Source organism: Acomys minous (genome assembly GCF_964271855.1).
Source record: "Acomys minous genome assembly, chromosome: 14".
Taxonomy (NCBI): Eukaryota; Metazoa; Chordata; class Mammalia; order Rodentia; family Muridae; genus Acomys; species Acomys minous.
The window spans coordinates 106,396,568-106,413,004 of NC_140496.1; the positions used below are offsets into that span (position 1 = coordinate 106,396,568).

At 45.6% G+C, this 16,437-nt stretch overlaps 1 protein-coding gene across 1 annotated transcript in view; it reads right to left on the reverse strand.

The window, feature by feature from the left end:
• Window positions 1-11,634, reverse strand: part of AK5 (adenylate kinase 5) — a 200,115-nt gene extending 188,481 nt beyond the window's left edge. The window contains exons 1-2 of the mRNA XM_084757305.1: window positions 11,315-11,634; window positions 3,537-3,723 (exon numbers count right to left, since the gene is read on the reverse strand). Coding sequence (XP_084613431.1) covers window positions 3,537-3,723; window positions 11,315-11,374 — 247 coding nt within the window. The 5' untranslated portion in view covers window positions 11,375-11,634. The remainder of the gene's footprint in view (window positions 1-3,536; window positions 3,724-11,314) is intronic.
• Window positions 11,635-16,437: the final 4,803 nt, after the last annotated feature.

A 16,437-nucleotide genomic window follows, 5' to 3' on the forward strand; every position in this document is an offset into this window, starting at 1 on the left:
AAGCGTCCTTCAGTAGAAGAATGGATAAAGAAACTAGGGGACGGGAGTAAGGGGGAAATGGGAGGGAGGGAGGAATGGGAGGATACAAGGGATGGGATAACCATTGAGATGTAACAAGAATAAATTCATTTTAAAAAAGGGAAAAAAAAGAAACTGTGGTACATTTACACTATGGAATACTGCTCAGATATTAAAAACAAGGAATTCCCGAAATTTGTGGACAAATGGATGGAACTAGAAATGATCATACTGAGTGAGTTAACCCAGAAGGAGAAAGACGCACACGGTATATACTCACTTATAATTGGGCACTAGCAAACATTTTCTTTTTTTTTTTTCAAACATTTTCTTAATGGGGCAGAAAACCAATATTTTGGACTTTTTAGAGCCACATGATCGCATACTCAACACTCATGATAGTATGGACATGGTCATTGGCAGTACATAAGTGAGTGAGGGGCCAGTGTTCTAATAAAACTTTATTGATACCGATAGATGCCTAGATTGGGCCACATGGATTGAAAAGGAATGACTTTCTCGGGCATGGCTTCACTTTACTTTACAGCCTCTGCCACGATATTCTGGAATCTGAGAACATAATCTCACCCAGCTGCCCAGGGACTCAGTGCCTGTGTGGAATGTCTGTTTGCTCTACAAACAGAACCGTGTCCTCACTCTGGAGGTCCAGTGGAGCGTTTAGTGGCATAAAGATGAAATGTCTAACTTGTAGAACCTTCTGACATGATTACACTCTAGGTTCTCAGTGTTTAGTATTGTGGTGGTTTGAGAGAGAACACCCCCACAGGGGCATGCACGCTTAGTCCCCAGTTGATGAACTGCTCAGAAAGGATTGCCTTGTTGAAGAGTTGCCTTGGTTGGCCTCTTCACAGCAGTAGAACAGCAACTAAGATGAGTGTCTTTAATTTTGTTGACTTACATGTACACACAAAGGTTTAACTTTATATCTGCACTGGCAAGAAGCATTTGCCCTTTGCTTCCAGGTGTGTCTGTATGTGGAGGGGGATTTTAGCGGGAGGCTGAGCTGCAACTGTTTCCTTGGCTCTTGCAGTGTTCTAGAGCATGTGTGTTTTAATCAGACAGCCACACACGCACCAGGCAGAAAGGCTGTGGTTCAAGTGTCCCCTGGTAAACTCTGCAGGAGATCAAGGGATGGGTAAATCTATCTGGCCTGGGGACATAAGACAGGATTTACAGAAGAGGAAGAGTCAGAACTTAGAAAACAAACCCAGGTGATGGGACACAGACGGTACATCCCAGCTGGCACTCGCAACAGTAAAACGAGGAGTGGAAAAAGAAACCACACATGTGCCAGTGGTCCAAAAGACAGACCTGGCACGCTCCAGACAGACAGATGGCGTCTGCCACTGTCCGTGTACAGCTCATGGCCTCTTCCCTTCTCATCCCAGGTGCTGTTATGTCACCCAGGAACCAAGTGAACCCTAACTTCCAAACAACCCCTGCAGGAGGGAGACAGGCACCCACCTGGCCTCCGCTGAGGGATCTCAACAGGTGGTAAAGTCTGCGAGCACAGTGCCACATCCCCCAAGGTGCTCATCAGCCGGAACTTCCTACTCCATTGACCTAACACGTGGGATCATTTGACCTCTGACTTACTGGGTCTGTTTGCTATCAAGGAGTCTTCAGATGGCAGTAGGCAGTCTTCCGAAAATGGCAAAAAGAAAGGTAGAACCATGGCAACCTGTTTGTTCTGCCTTAAAATGAAATCATTTAAAGATATGTCTGCCTTTGCTTTATGCTGTTTTCATTTAGCAAAGTAATTTACTTAGATGGTGAAACTATTTCATGTCATAGAATGATTTCTCAAGATAGTTGTATGTTAGTATAATACTGGCAATATGTTTGCAGAAATTTATGAGCCATTCTGTCTTTAGAAATATCAAGTTCATTGCAGTTAGCAATTGTCTTGAATGTAACAACCTATCCCACCAAGTACGGGTTACATCTAGGGAGGAGCGGGCCTACAGCTCAGTTACCAGAACGCTTTCCTTTCTTTTCTTGATTGAGGTCCTGAGTCCAAATCCTCAACATTTAAAAAAAAAAACGAACAAACAAAAAAACAACAAAAAATACAAGGGATAAAAGTATAAATCACATTATAAAACTAAAGTTTGTAATTTTAAGAAAAATGAATTTAGGAAAATATTTTGTATCTTGCTAGCATATACTCCAGGCACAGGACAGCAAGGCATAATATTTTCTTGAGCACAGAACATAGTAAGGATTAATAAAAGTATAATTATCATTACAATGGCTCCTTTGTGAACAAGAAAAGATGCTTCTCTGTCTGGAGATGTCTTTGAGGGAGTGATATTTCTACTTTCTCTTATTGAGCTTATTTAGATTAGCACATCATGACTTTTTCCCACACCATATTCAAATAAAATCTAACTGGGCCATGACTGATGAAGCCACATAGACTAAGTGTTGTTTCCACCTTATGTTTACTGCAAAGGATGTTTGTTTCAACCTCTTGCTGTGCCTGAAACTTTTGAGGGACAATATTTTTTACTTTTATTTCTCTCTCTCTCTCTCTCTCTCTCTCTCTCTCTCTGTGTGTGTGTGTGTGTGTGTGTGTGTATGTGTGTGTGTGTGTTATGCACATGTGAGTGCAGGTGCCTGAAGAGGCCAGAAGATGGCAGTAGACCCCCTGGAACTGGAAATACAGGCAATTGTGAGCAGCCAATTGTGAGTGCTAGGAACTAAAGCCAGATCTTCTGGAAAACTAGGCAGCAGTGTCAACCACTGAGCCATTTTTTCCAACCTCACTGTAGAACAACTTTTGAACATAGCTTTAAATTTTTAAATGCAGTCATTGTAGCCATTGAAAAAAGAAATCAGTTTAGCTTCCCCTGATTGGAACTAATTCTGCACTTGTATACTATTATATTCACAAGTTCTTTCAGCCAAGAGGGCCCATGACTTTGACAGTTTTCACTCCTCAACTGTTACTGGCACAGGCAACAAATTTATTTCTGTGTCATTGACACAGAATGACAAATGAAAAGTCTATTATATTCAACAGTCACTTAGTGAATCTTTATTGAGTTAACCATTATAAACAAACCATCCATGCACTTAGGAAAACACACTAACATGTACCCTGTACTTGCAATAAATACTAGCAAGCCAAGACTCTTTCTAACTAATAAAAAAAGTTGGGTTGTTATATAATAACCAGTAATTTTATCTGCATTCTACTTGTGTATTTGGGAAAAGCCTATTTGCAGTTTTAAAAATAAAACTGTGGTTCTTAAATGTAATTTATGTTGCGAAATAATGAATTTGGTAATATAAACTTTCATTAAATTTACAGAAAATTGCCAGACAATGCTGTGTTGCTTTCTTCCCTCATCATGAATGATTAGAATTAGTAGCAGAACAAGATAAATTTTCCAAAGCACTTATCAAATGCAATCACTAAAAGCATTCTTTGCCTTGTGTTCTAGAGAGATGGGCTCTCCAGTGAGATGCCTGTCATGCCGTGCACACATTACCATTTCGGAGGAAGGATCTCCGTGATTGTCCTCCATTTAGCGGTGGTAACGTCTTCTTTTCCTGGCTGACGAATGTGTCCCACTTGACCTTGTCACAGCCTCCGAGCTCCTTGACTTTCTGTAAACAACTCTCCAAGTACTCCACAGGGTCTTCTGGCTTGGAACACATCAAGCCATTCAAAAGGCTCTGAAATATATACATGGAAGTACAAATAAAACCTAGTATGTTTGTCCTGGTTTTCTTTCTATTGCTGTAGTGAAAATCATGACCAGCAGCGTGGGGAGGAATGGGTTTATGGGGCTCCCACACCACAGTCCTTCGCTCAGAGAAGTCAGGGCGGGCCTCCAGCAGGAGCCATGGAAGAGTGCTGGCTTGCCCTCATGGCTTGTTCATTCCGCTTTCTTATATAGTGTGGGATAACCTCCTCAGGGGTGGTACACACACACACACACACACACACACACACACACACACACACACACACACAGTGAGCTGAGCCCCTGCAGATGGCTTACAGACCCACCAGACAAAGGCTTTTCTCAGCTGAAGGTTCGTTCTTCCTGGATGACCCAAGCTTGCATCAAGTTGACATACCCACCAGTACGTATGATCTTTGTTAGAATGTTGTTACGCCTTAGCTCTAAAGTCTGGCTTGCTTTCAGCCTTTTCATTTTTTTTATTATAGGAAATAGTTGATGTCGTAATGATGTTTTCATACCTGCATGTGTTTGCTCATGTTTACGGTTTATCTTCCTCTCTCGTTTCCCTCCCCTCTTACCTTCCAAGAGGTCCCTACTCCACTTGCATGCCATCTATGCTTTTATGTATAGCTAAGTCTAGATTCCATCCACAAGACAAAATATGTAATGTTGGTCATCCCCTCCCGTTCCTTCTCTTCCCTTTAGTCTCCTTCCTCCCCACAAACAACTCCCTCCTATTTTGATGCCATTTATTTGTTTGTTTGTTTAAATCTAGTTTTTTTGGGTTTTTTGTTTTGTTTTGTTTTGTTTACATTAGACAAATCCTGTGATATGTGTCTTTTTGGTCTGGCTTATTTCACTTAACATGATTTCCAGTTCCACTCACATCTCCCGTGTCCCTGAAGGTGACTTAATTTTGTTTTTATGTATGACTAGTTAAAACTCCGTTGTGTATATATGCCACATTTATTTTTATCCGTCCATTTGTTGATCGACATCAGTCTCAGATCTTTGGCTGTCAGTGTGACAGAGTCCAGAATCTTCGCCTGGATCAGATTGGCCTGAGGCGTGTTAGTGGGATTGTGAGTGGGAGACTCAATTGATGACCGGTGTGGGAGGGCACCCCACTGTGGGCAGAACCATCCCTAGGCAGGTAAGCCTGGGCCGTATGAGGAAGACGGATAAGCAGAGCCAGGAAGCAGCTTTCATCCACGGTATTTGCTTCCTGCTTCCGTTTCTGCCTGAGCTACTGTCCTGACTGCCCTTGGTGGTGGATTGCTACCCGGAAGTTTAATATTAAAACTACTCATTTCCTTTTTGAAGTCGCTTTTGTTTATCATCTAAGCTGGTTCTGTATCTTGGCTACAATGAATAGCGCCACAATAAAAATGGCTGTGTGGGCATTTGTGTGGTGTGCTTACATGCCGTTGCCCAGGAGTAGGTTGAGGTAATGTGGTGGTTATATTTTGAATATTGTTTCTTTTGAGCCAGGGTCTCGTGTAACCTAAGCTGGCTTTGAACTTGCTATATTGGTTGAGGGTGACCTTTAACATCTGATTCTCGTGACACTGCCTCTCAGGTGACAGGATTCCATGTGCACCGGTACATCTTGTGCCTGACTTGAACCTGGATTTGGGCCGGCACTCTACCAGCTAAGCTGGATCTTCAGCCCATTTTGAGCCAGCTCCATACAGGTCTCCACAGTGGCTACACCCCCTGATCAGCGCGTCAGGCGATCTGGCCGCGTCTCCCTGCGTCTTGTCCAGCACTTGATCGATTTCTTCACAACAGCCCTTCTGATCAGGGGAAGTGGAAGCTAAGTGATCAGGATTTATTTGCATTTCCCTAATGACTAAGGGCATTGACCACATTTCCTTTACTTTCTTTTGCCATGCATAGTGTTACCTTGGTCTACATGTCTGTTTCTATGCCTTTGCCATGCTGCTGTTTGTTGCTATGGCTGTATAGTATAGTTTTAAACAACCAGGTGTGAGTGGTACCCCGGCATCGATCCTTCTGTTCTGAGTGGTACCCCGGCATCGTGAGTGGTACCCCGGCATCGATCCTTCTGTTCTGAGTAGTACCCCGGCATCGTGAGTGGTACCCCGGCATCGATCCTTCTGTTCTTGCACTTCCTCTAGTGAACAATTTGAATTGAAACTGTGTGTGTGAAAGTAACTTTTATTCGCCTGTGTCAATTGTTGTTTACAAAGCTTACTGCCTCCCTCTGCTAACCTAGGCCTAATCTTGGAAGCTCCTAGCCTCGGTACAATCTAATCTAGACCTAGAATGTTTTCAGACTCTGAGACAGCTCACAGCTCACGCTTTCCTGTTCTTTCTGAACTCTTGTTGGCTGGTTCAACTCAGCTGTTCTGGCTCAATCTCCTCTCCTAGCTGATTGGTTCAATCTGGCTTCTCCCTCAGCCTCTGACTGAATTGCTCTGCTTGGCCTCAAACTCTAACTCTAACTAACTCTAGCCATCTGTTCCAATCTTCTGGCTCCTCCTCATTCTCTGACTCACTCTGACGTCACCTATGTATCTGGCTAGTTCATTCTCTGAAACCCATCTCTGTTAAACTGTCCTGATAAAGCTGCCTCCTCTCTCTCTCTCTCTCTCTTGTTCCCTCAAATAGCTTCTCTTTCCTCCCTGTTCTTGTGAGAGTTGGACATATCCTATTCTGTCAAATATTTGTCTGATTCGACGTCTTATCTGTCATTCAATTAGACATCACTTGCAAACCTTGGTGCTTTCTTCTACAAACTAACTTTACCTTCATTGTTTGAGATTAAAGGTGTGTGCTAAGGGCGTATCTGTATTCCAGCCAGAGTAGCCACATCGCTGGATTAAAATCCCTCTACAACTAAGATTTTATTGAGGATTTAAAATAATCCCTTAACTTCTTGACCAATCACTTGCGTTTTGTTGGTTTTAGTTTTTTGAGACAGGGCCTCTCTATGCAGCTTTGGCTAACCTTGAACTCACTATGTAGTCCAGGCTGTTCTTGAACTCATAGAGTTCCGCCTGCTTCTGCCTCCTGAGTGCTGAGATTAAAGGTTCAAAGCAACATGCCCAGTACCAGTGAATTTTCAGCTCGGCGTTCTCTGCCTTTCAAATAGCAAGGCCACTGTGCACTTTAATACAGAAGAGTCCCATCAAAGCAAGATGAAGTGCATCATGAGAAATGTTTTTGTTGTCATTTATTTACATCTTTAAAGTTTTATTTTGTCTTTTTAAGTCTCTAAACCTGAGCTCAGAGTGGGCTTTATTTTAAAGATTTAAAAATTTTTATTTATAAGTTGCCTATTAAGTGTTTCACATGTAACATATGCTGAACAAATATTGGCTTTAGTTCTCACCACCATGGTAATTATCACAAAGCCTTCTCTGCGTGCCTAGGCTGGCCTGTGGACCCTTTCCTTTCCGTTCCTTTCAGAGTCGGGATGAAACACCACACTTGTCACTTATGCTGAAACACTGATTTATGATCCTGCCTCCTAAACTATAAGATTTCATCAAAACAGCGTAGGCCCCATTTGCTTTTTAGTCTCAAGCATCTGATACTTTCTTCCCTAGTGTATAAAAATATATACATGTTGGAGTTTTATGACAAGGACTAAAGGATAATTCCAAACTCACATTTAAGTGAGACTTAAAATTAAATGTTGCTGAAAAGATGGCTCAGTGGCTAGGATGTCTCCATTGCCTTTGTAGGAGACCAAAGTTTGGTTTCCAGCACCTATATCAAGCAGTTTACAACTGTTTATTCCAGCTCCAGGGCATCTGACACCTTTGGCCTCTACACTCATGTGCATAAACAGAAACACACACATAAACACACAGAGAGACACACACCCTCACACATACACACACTTTAAAATAATAAAAACATTAAAAATTTTGATGTCAGAGATTTTTTAAATGCTAATTTTTATGCAACACAGCTCTACAGCATCTATTATGATTACAGACGTGTGCTGTTGTTTGTTTTTAATTCATGGTGCCTTGTAGCACCATGGGCAGGAGGTCTATTGAGCTCACGGATAAGCCCTAGAGAAGCCGGAGCTCTTAAACACACAGCCTTCCTCAGTGGAAGAAGTTGATAATGTGGTGATCTTCTGCTAGTCTTTGGAGCCAGCCTTCCCCAGAATCACCACCCCTGAGCCCCCCAACCCCCCCATCCCCCATCCCCCCCCAGATTCCTAAGCTTTGCTTCTCAGTCAACAGAACCCATTCCTCTGCTTCTCACAAGGCCTCCCTCTCCCTAGGCCCCTGCCCTGAGCACAGTCCCCAGAACTCACTCCTGTGGGAAAAGTCACAAATGCTTTGCAAAAGAGACTTAATGAAGCGTCTGGATGGAACCACGCCACCACGCCTAAAGCTTTGTTGTGACAATTGTCATGAGGAAAAGTTTCCTCAAGGTTTTATTGTATTTAAATATGTAAAATAAATAAACCACTTTTCATCAGACTTGTGCAGTTCGAGCCAGCACTGGCTACTTTATGCCGAATGTCTCACTCAGTTGTGTCCTTGCCAGTCACAGAGCCTGGTGGTGGTAACTAGTGGAGACCAGTACACACTAGTTCCCAAAATTTCTACATCTTCAAAAATGGTGACTCCTGGGAATTGGTCTGAAGTGCAAAATACTTTTCTTAGGAAGTTTCATGGAAAGAAGCATAAATTATTCTCACCTATACATTACTAACGTATAACGTACACATCCTTGGGAAAGTTGACAAAAATGAACATAGCTTTTAATTTTTAAATTAGTATTGTTCCATTTTCCCCAAATGGCAGGAAATTCCAATAGGTGTGGGTTTGGGTGTGCAGCTCCTCAGACGAGGTCAGCTGCTGAGGGGCAGAGGAAGTGTCATGCAATTTCTGAGAAGCAGGTTAGCTTCCCACGACCTATTATTCTCTGGGCCAGGACCAACCGCAGCCACTCACGAGGTTCTTGGTGTCTCACATGAACTCTGTGTGTGTGCTCACTTAGGTGTGCTCACTTAGGTGTGCTCACTAAGGTGTGCACTCAGCCCTGTGGGCATCACTACTTCTTATTTTGGGGACTAGGAAATCATGTTTCAGAGATATTAGTGGCTTTCTCAAGCTTATTTACCAATATGGTCTTAGGTTTAGGACTCTAAGCTAGTTTCTCATAGTAAACTCATATAATCATCCTCATACGTCTTATAAAAACATGTAATGGGGTTAAAAAAGCCCATTCTCTGTACCCCATATATATTCCAGCCACAATATTAATACTTAAAATCCAGGTCTCTTAATTGTGTCTTTTTCTAAAGCGTAAGTTGGGTGGCTGTTTGCAATGGGAGTTGCCTGGGAGACCAACATTTCAAGTCTCCCTAATAAAACTGATTCCTTGAAGGGCATTGATTTTTAAAGGGGACAGTGAGCAGCTCCACTCTTTCATTAGTAACTTAAGCCTTTTCTTAGTAGCCAGTACCCCAGGACTGAAGATAAGCAGTAGATGATATGTTTTAGTTTTGATATTACTTCTCTGAAAATGTGAATAATCTGGTCGGACTTTTGATAGTGCTCAAATGAATTGCCAAGTCTTCGCTCTAAGGTCCAAGATCAATACTCATGTTACAACGCTGTAGGAATGCAACAGAACCACACGAAAGTGTTTTGTTTTGTTTTTAAGTTTAATTTTAAAGTGGAAGTACTTGTCAACTACGAACCTAGCAGATATCCTGTACCACCCAAAAAATATGTAGGTTTTTGTTTGTTTGGTTGGTTGGTTGATTTTGGTCTGTCTGTCTGTCTGTCTGGGGTTTTGGCAGGCACCTGGTTAAACTTTATCTACTTAGATCAGCGTGGATTAGGCACAGAAACTGTACTTTAGAAACCTGAGGTGTTTGATTGTTGTGGTCTATACTCATCACATGGACCGGCAGGCCCTGCTTCCCTCTGGGCTGTGCACTACAGACTCCTGTTGGCATGGAACCTTGGGGTCTTCTCTTTGCTGTCCAGAACTCAATCTCAGTATATGGCATTAGTGCCTCTCAGGTGAGCGAGCGGCCTTTTGAGTGTGGATGCTATTTTGAGACATCCCATTCATATGCAGAAAAGGCGCCAATGAAAAGCTCTAAGCCCTAACAACTACCTGCCGTGGCTTATTTGCATACACAGTATAGAATTTTGCGAACAGGCCACCCAGGGTCTCTGTAAGTTACCTGGCACCAAAGAGGAGAAACAATCCCCATGGTTTGCAAGGTTGTTCTCCTATCCTTTTAGAAGCGTAAAACAAAGTTGATTTCAGTCTTAACATTTATGATATTTTTTTAAAGCTCTTCATTTCCATGTTTACAAGACAGAAAACAAACACCAAAAAAACTCTCAAGCTGTAATTATGGCACCCCGTGTTAAACGTAGTTTTATTGGGAGAGATTATTGTAAAAATTATTTTCTTAAGAGACACGCTTCGCTTTGAGCAGAACAAATCCCCTAAATAGGAAAAAAGAACAACGCGTGGCCTTTAGTTTATTTTATTAGTCTATCATTTCCTTTTAAATGGGAGGGCAGGCTTCCCAGAGCTCATCCTATGAAGCTTGGGTTGGTGTCATTCTTTTTAAGTTTTCATTTTTCTTTATGACCTAAGCAAAAGCGCTTCAAACTTAGGGGTATTTTAAACTCAATGTGAGACAAGACTGAGAATCAGGACTTCTCTCTGGGAGGGCGGCTGCGGTTTGCGCCAGGTACCTTTAGCTCATATCTGGAGCCTCCTTTCTCACATTTTTTGAATGTTACCGCATCCCTAGGTCGCTGCTGCGGAAGCTGCTGCTACATGCTAGCAGAGACCAGCAACAGGAGTCACGCCTGTCTGGCCGCTCCCAGTCCGTACCCAGCCTGTGTAGGTGGGCGGGAGGCTGGGGCTGAAGGCTGCAGCTGGGAGGAGAGCCTGGAGAACCTTCCAAGGGACCAGCAAAGGCGCTCAGGAGTTCATTGACTGGCCGCTCAAAGCTTCACCGACCCCGGAGGTAGCTGCACTTGATCGGTTGTGGTGTGTGTGTGTGTGTGTGTGTGTGTGTGTGTGTGTGTGTGTGTGTGTGTGTGTTTTCTCCCTCTCCATCTTAATCCCTCTCAAGCCATTGTCCCCCCCCCCCCGCCCACCCGCCCCAAGAATTCCTTAGTCCATGCTTTCTCTTCCCTGCAAGAGACCCAAAGCTTGGCACCTGGAGTGCCTGCTGCTCTGGAACCTACAGTTTCCTGTCCTGGTTCAGTGTGGGCGACAGTGCTCTCACCTGGCTTGACCCTCAGCCCCAGAGAGTGCTGCCAGGCCACTCCGGGTGCCCATGTCTGAGGGATACGCTGGGGGCAACCTGCATCCGGAACCCGGCCTGAGGAGGGAAACTTGATCCTAAGATATGGGTTTCGATGCCCGCATTTGGAAGGGACCCTAGCAACCCGCGGGAAAGGCGACTTGTCTAGGGAGAGGGAACAGAGAGCTTCTGCAAGCGTCTTCATTAGGTACCCCGCACCGGAAGGTGCGGCCAGGAGCTGGCCCTCTGAGCACCGGGGATGACCACTGGGGACCCTTCGGCCACCCCTGCCTCTTACCTCGAAAAGCTGAGGGATGTCCCTGCGGGCCAGGTACTCCTTGGCGTCGTTGGTGTTCATGGCTGTACCGCGCGTGCCGTGGGGCGCAGGCAGGGAAGCTCCCGAGGCTGGGGCTGACAGGGCACAGCCCTCACTTGGATGAGCGCAGGCCAGGGTCCCCTCGGCGACTCCCGGGCAGCTGTGCGGTTCGCTCTCCCGTCGCCCCCGCGCCCGCGCTGGTTCCCCCGCCTGCAGCGAGCAGCCTCGGCTTCCCGGGCGCAGGGGAACGCCAGGGGAGGGGCGCGGAGGAGGACCACGCGGCCGACGCCACCAGCCGACGCCTCCCGGCTCTGCGCGCTCGGCCCGCGCCTCAGGAGCCCGCTGCAGCGGCCGCCAGTCACGCTGTGCGGGCAGGCGCGGGGCGCGGGGGTGGGGACGCGCTGGCTGCAGTCACTCCCCAGTCCGCAACACGGCCAGGGCACCTGGGAGCCAAGGACCCAGCAATTGGCACGGGACTCCTTTACACACACATACACACACACACACACACACACACACACACACACACACACACACACACACACACACACACACACTACCCTGAGTCCCCCAGGAGCTCTTCCCAGGGGGAAAAACCCAAGTCAGAGAATTCATATATTTGTCAAGTTATGGGAGTTGGGAGTTAGGGAAGGAGGAGGAAGGGTTTCTGTATTTGGCGTCGTTTTTTTACGTTTGAGTACCAGTCCTTTAAGCAAAGTTTGGCTAGCTGGTTTCTCATTTCCTTAAACACTTGAGTAGAAGGCCTGAAATGGTTAGCGGAAGAATTAGTGAGTAGTCAAAGAATCCTTTTAACCAGGAAAAGCTGAAGGAGGAAGAAAGGAGTGTGAGTCCTGAGGAGCTGGAGTCGCTTTAAAATAGAAAGGGCTGGAGAGGTGGCCAGTTAGATTAGAGCATCATGTGGCCATCAGAACCCTCTATTAGCCTAAGGCTAATAAGTCCTGCTGGTGCCTACCCAAGGGTGGTAAGTAGTCCTCCGGTCGCAGATCACCACCAAGGTGTGCCCATCCTCCCCACAGCTACCAAGATGACTCATTTCCCACATAAGATGTCTTTTTACTGCCTCTCTGAGAGATGCTCCAGGTCTCCTGCGAATATGATCTTTAAGGGCCCACTCTGCGGGCGGGTATGTGGCGGAAAGAAAGCAAGAAAGCAAAGGGTGCGGAGGACTGGCCTCTGGGGCCTGATGGAAAGCAACACTGCCGTAAATACTTCAAATTCAAAAGCTCACTGTTTGAATGCCTGTTTCAAGTTTATCTTGAAAGATCTTTTCTAGTCCTGTTTCTTACCACACGAGCCACTGCTGCTGGAGCGTGGGGATGGCAGCAGCTTTACTTGACCAGAGCGAGGGAGTTCAAAATTTAATTAGTCCAATTTGTGAATTAAATTAAATCGGTGAACACTTGTGGAGCCACGTGCCATACCAGTGCGTCATGTGGCAGTCTTGATGGAAGCAGAGCTGAGTAAGCTCTGAGGACATTGGGGTCCTCTGGCAGAGCACGTCTCTGCTTACGTTTCTTTAGCTTGTTTGACAGCCTTCTTTGGAAAGGAGCCAAAGCCATCTCTGCCCTACGCAAGCTTCGCCACCACCCTTGGAAAACCCCAGGGCTTGGGGACTTAGTGGACCTTGAAGCACAAAGGACTGAAGGGGTCAGTTCCTGTAGGTCTTCTCCATCCACGTCGGCGTTTCCTTGGTCCTGTCGCCCTTGTTCTGGTTTGTTTTGTTTTGAAGTGATGTGTGGTTCTCAGTGTCTTTGGTAAAGCCAGCAAGCGACCAGCAAGGCCCCTGGAAAAGGAGGTCAGGTAAAAAGAAACACTAGCTAGCTTGAGGAAAGAAGCACGTTTTCACCAGCCTCAGAGAGTGATAGTGCTGCTCTCTGGTGTGTGTGTGTGTGTGTGTGTGTGTGTGTGTGTGTGTGAGAGAGAGAGAGAGAGAGAGAGAGAGAGAGAGAGAGAGAGAGAGAGAGAGTTGAATCAAGAGCAAGACACTCACCATCATTACTGCAGGCTGTGGCCTCACAGGGAAGGGCTGTCATACCTCGGTATACTTGGTAAACCGTCAAGGCAAGGAAGAGGCCAGGCCCCACCCACAGCCTTCCCAGAAGGCCCTAAGGGTTTCTAATGGCCTCTAATAGTCATTTCCAGCCCTGAGGTGGGAGAGTAGCCAAGCCCTGCCTTACAAGAAAAAAAAATCCCACCAATCCCTGAGCTCACCCAAGCTCAGGACTTGAAATCACGCTAATCCTCGCCCTAAAAAATCTACACCCTGGCTGGCTCCACCCCCTAAGACATCCTATCTAAGGCCTGCCTTCTGCTCCATTGCCTGCAGCTTCTCACACTAGCCCAGGCAGCCATCCTCCTGGCTTTTCCCCTTCCGATAGATGTCTTGTGTGAGGTTTGTTGTACATCGTGACTCTGTGGTACTCCTGGGCTCCCAGTTGCCAGGATACCTTTCGGAGCAGACTGCAACACTTACAGGGGCCTCATGCAGAAAGCACAGTGCTTAAAGGCTGGCCTGATGGTTTGGAAGATGCCGGGTAGGGCAGGCACCAGAACACGAGTCCATCCTTGCCGAATCTCAGCCGTCTTACCAGCTGGTTAATGTGATTCTAAGGCTGGACGTAGAAAGAACTTGAAGCCCTTTGCAACGTGGAGACACACTCTTAAGAGCTCCAACAAACTGTGCTTTACTCCCAAGTCTGCTTGTTTCTTAACAACTAACACATCATGACGTTTCCCCCACATTATATTCAGATAAAAATACAAGCAGGTCATGACCAAATAAGTTTAAAAAGACAAAGATTTTGGGGAGGGCTTTTCTCCCCTCTACATTTAATACAAATTGCCCCAATCCTCTTCAAAACCTTTTGGCATAGCTCTTTTTGTAGTACAGTTTCTGAGAATGGTTAATGTTTTGAAGATTAAGGAGTTTGGACGTTGGAGGAAAATTAATTAAATTTGTCTTTTCTGTGGTCACATTCTGGGAGATTTTGCCAGTTTCTGAGCTATGGCAGTAACTAAGACATATGCCACTCCTTGCTGGCAAGGAGCCTAGTTTCCATCGGCGAGTGTGTGTAATAAGTGCGATGGGGGCTCGGTGCTGACCAGCCTGATGACCTGAGTTTGTTCCCCAGTGCACACATGCTTGGAAGGAGAGACTCAACTCCCAAGACACACTCTCTGGCCTCCGTACACATGCTGTGGTGTTGTGGTCCAGGTGTGTCAGTTCTCTCTCTCTCTCTCTCTCTGTCTCTCTCTCTCTCTCTCTCTCTCTCTCTCACACACACACACACACACACACACACAACTACAATGTAATAAATAGTTTAATACAGTGAGAAAAAAAGCAAATAAAATGGACAAACAACATCAGATGTGATGAGCAAAACACAGATAAACCACAGGGATAGAAGAAACACAGGCACAAAGGCAGGAACCCATCTGCCCATGGCAAGTGCGATGGGAAAATCAAAGCTGACTCCATTGATTGGAAATGTGGCGCCTGGGTCTGACCTGCCCCGTGGAAGGGGCAGAGGAAATGGAAGTGCAGATAATCACAGGATGATGACAGAGGTGTTGGAAGAGGAAGGAGCCTTGGGATGGAGTGTCCCCTGAGTCATCCATAAGGAACCAGATGACACACAGTGTCTCAGCAAAGGGCCAGACCCTCTGGGCTGAGGCGGAGGGCCACATGCCCACCCACACAAGGAAGGCATGAGGGCTCTCTGGTACCCCACTAGACTCTAGACTAGTGGTTCTCAGCCTTCCTGATGCTTCGACCCTTTAATCCAGTTCCTCATGTGACCCTCCCCCAACCATAACATTAGTTTTGTTGCTGCTTCACAACTGTAATTTTCCTACTGTTGTGGATTATAATGTAAATCTCTGTGTTTTCCAATGATTTTGGGCAAACCCCGCCAAAGAGTCTTTATTCCAAAGAGGGCCGTGACCCATAGGTTGAGAGTCACCGGCCCAGACAGCTAGCAGGAGCCTCAGTCCCTCAGTGAGGCCGGCAAGCAAGTCTCTCATTTCTTACAGAATAAAAGGCTTTGCAAACGGGGAGCGGCGGGGTGCAGGAGGGGGGGCGTGGTAAGAAAAGGCAATGAGGGTATGATCAAAATACACTAGGTATGAAATTTTGAAAAGCATTTGTAAAAGAATAGAAAATCTTTATTGGTAACATTTAAATGAATAAAAAGGAAACATTTCTCATGCTGAAATTGCCCTTCTCCCTCATGGAGTCAACGGCAGGGACCAGGCTGGTTTACCATACCTGTATTATGACAACTTTGGCCAGAAAGTGTAACAATTTATTATTTGTTATGTGTCTGCATTGTGCTAAGAACTTTACAAAGTATACAATGCTACATATTTGTGCACATGTCATCTTAAAAGTTAAAACAACACGTAAGGTATATAAAAAATCAGAGCCTAATTCCGAGGTTATGGAACAGCAGCACCAGTTTGATTAGAGCCCAGTGCCACACAAGCCTTCTCTTAGCACACCAGCAGCATAATGCCCCCGTGTGTGTGTGTGTGTGTGTGTGTGTGTGTGTGTGTGTGTGTGTGTGTGTACTTGGGTGCTCATGCACATTTGTGTGGAGGATAGAAACTGACTTCAGGTGTCTTTCTTACTCACTATGTACCCTCTTTACTGAGGCAGCATCACCCACCGTACCTGGAGCCCATCATCGGCTTAGAGAGGTAGGCCTGACACACCCAGGATGCTCCTGGCTGTGCCTGTCCAACCCTGGTATGGCAGGCTTAGGCCACAGTCACGGCAGCTTTCCCCCACTCTCCATAGGCACTGGGAATTGAATTGAATTCAGAGCCTCATGCCTACATGGCAAGTATTTCACCCCTAAGCTCTCTCCTCAGCCACACTATTACTGTTTTTTTGGGGGGCCTTCCATCGTTCCCTTCTGTTTTTCAGCTGATATTAATTTGCTTTGGGGTTAATGCATCATTTAAGTCAGCAGCAATATAGTAACAAACTTACACTGTGGATTTTCCAAATGTTGAATGTTCTTTCCTGCTTGAAAGACCTGTGCTTCCAGAGGTTGTGTAGGATGTACATCACTTCAAAT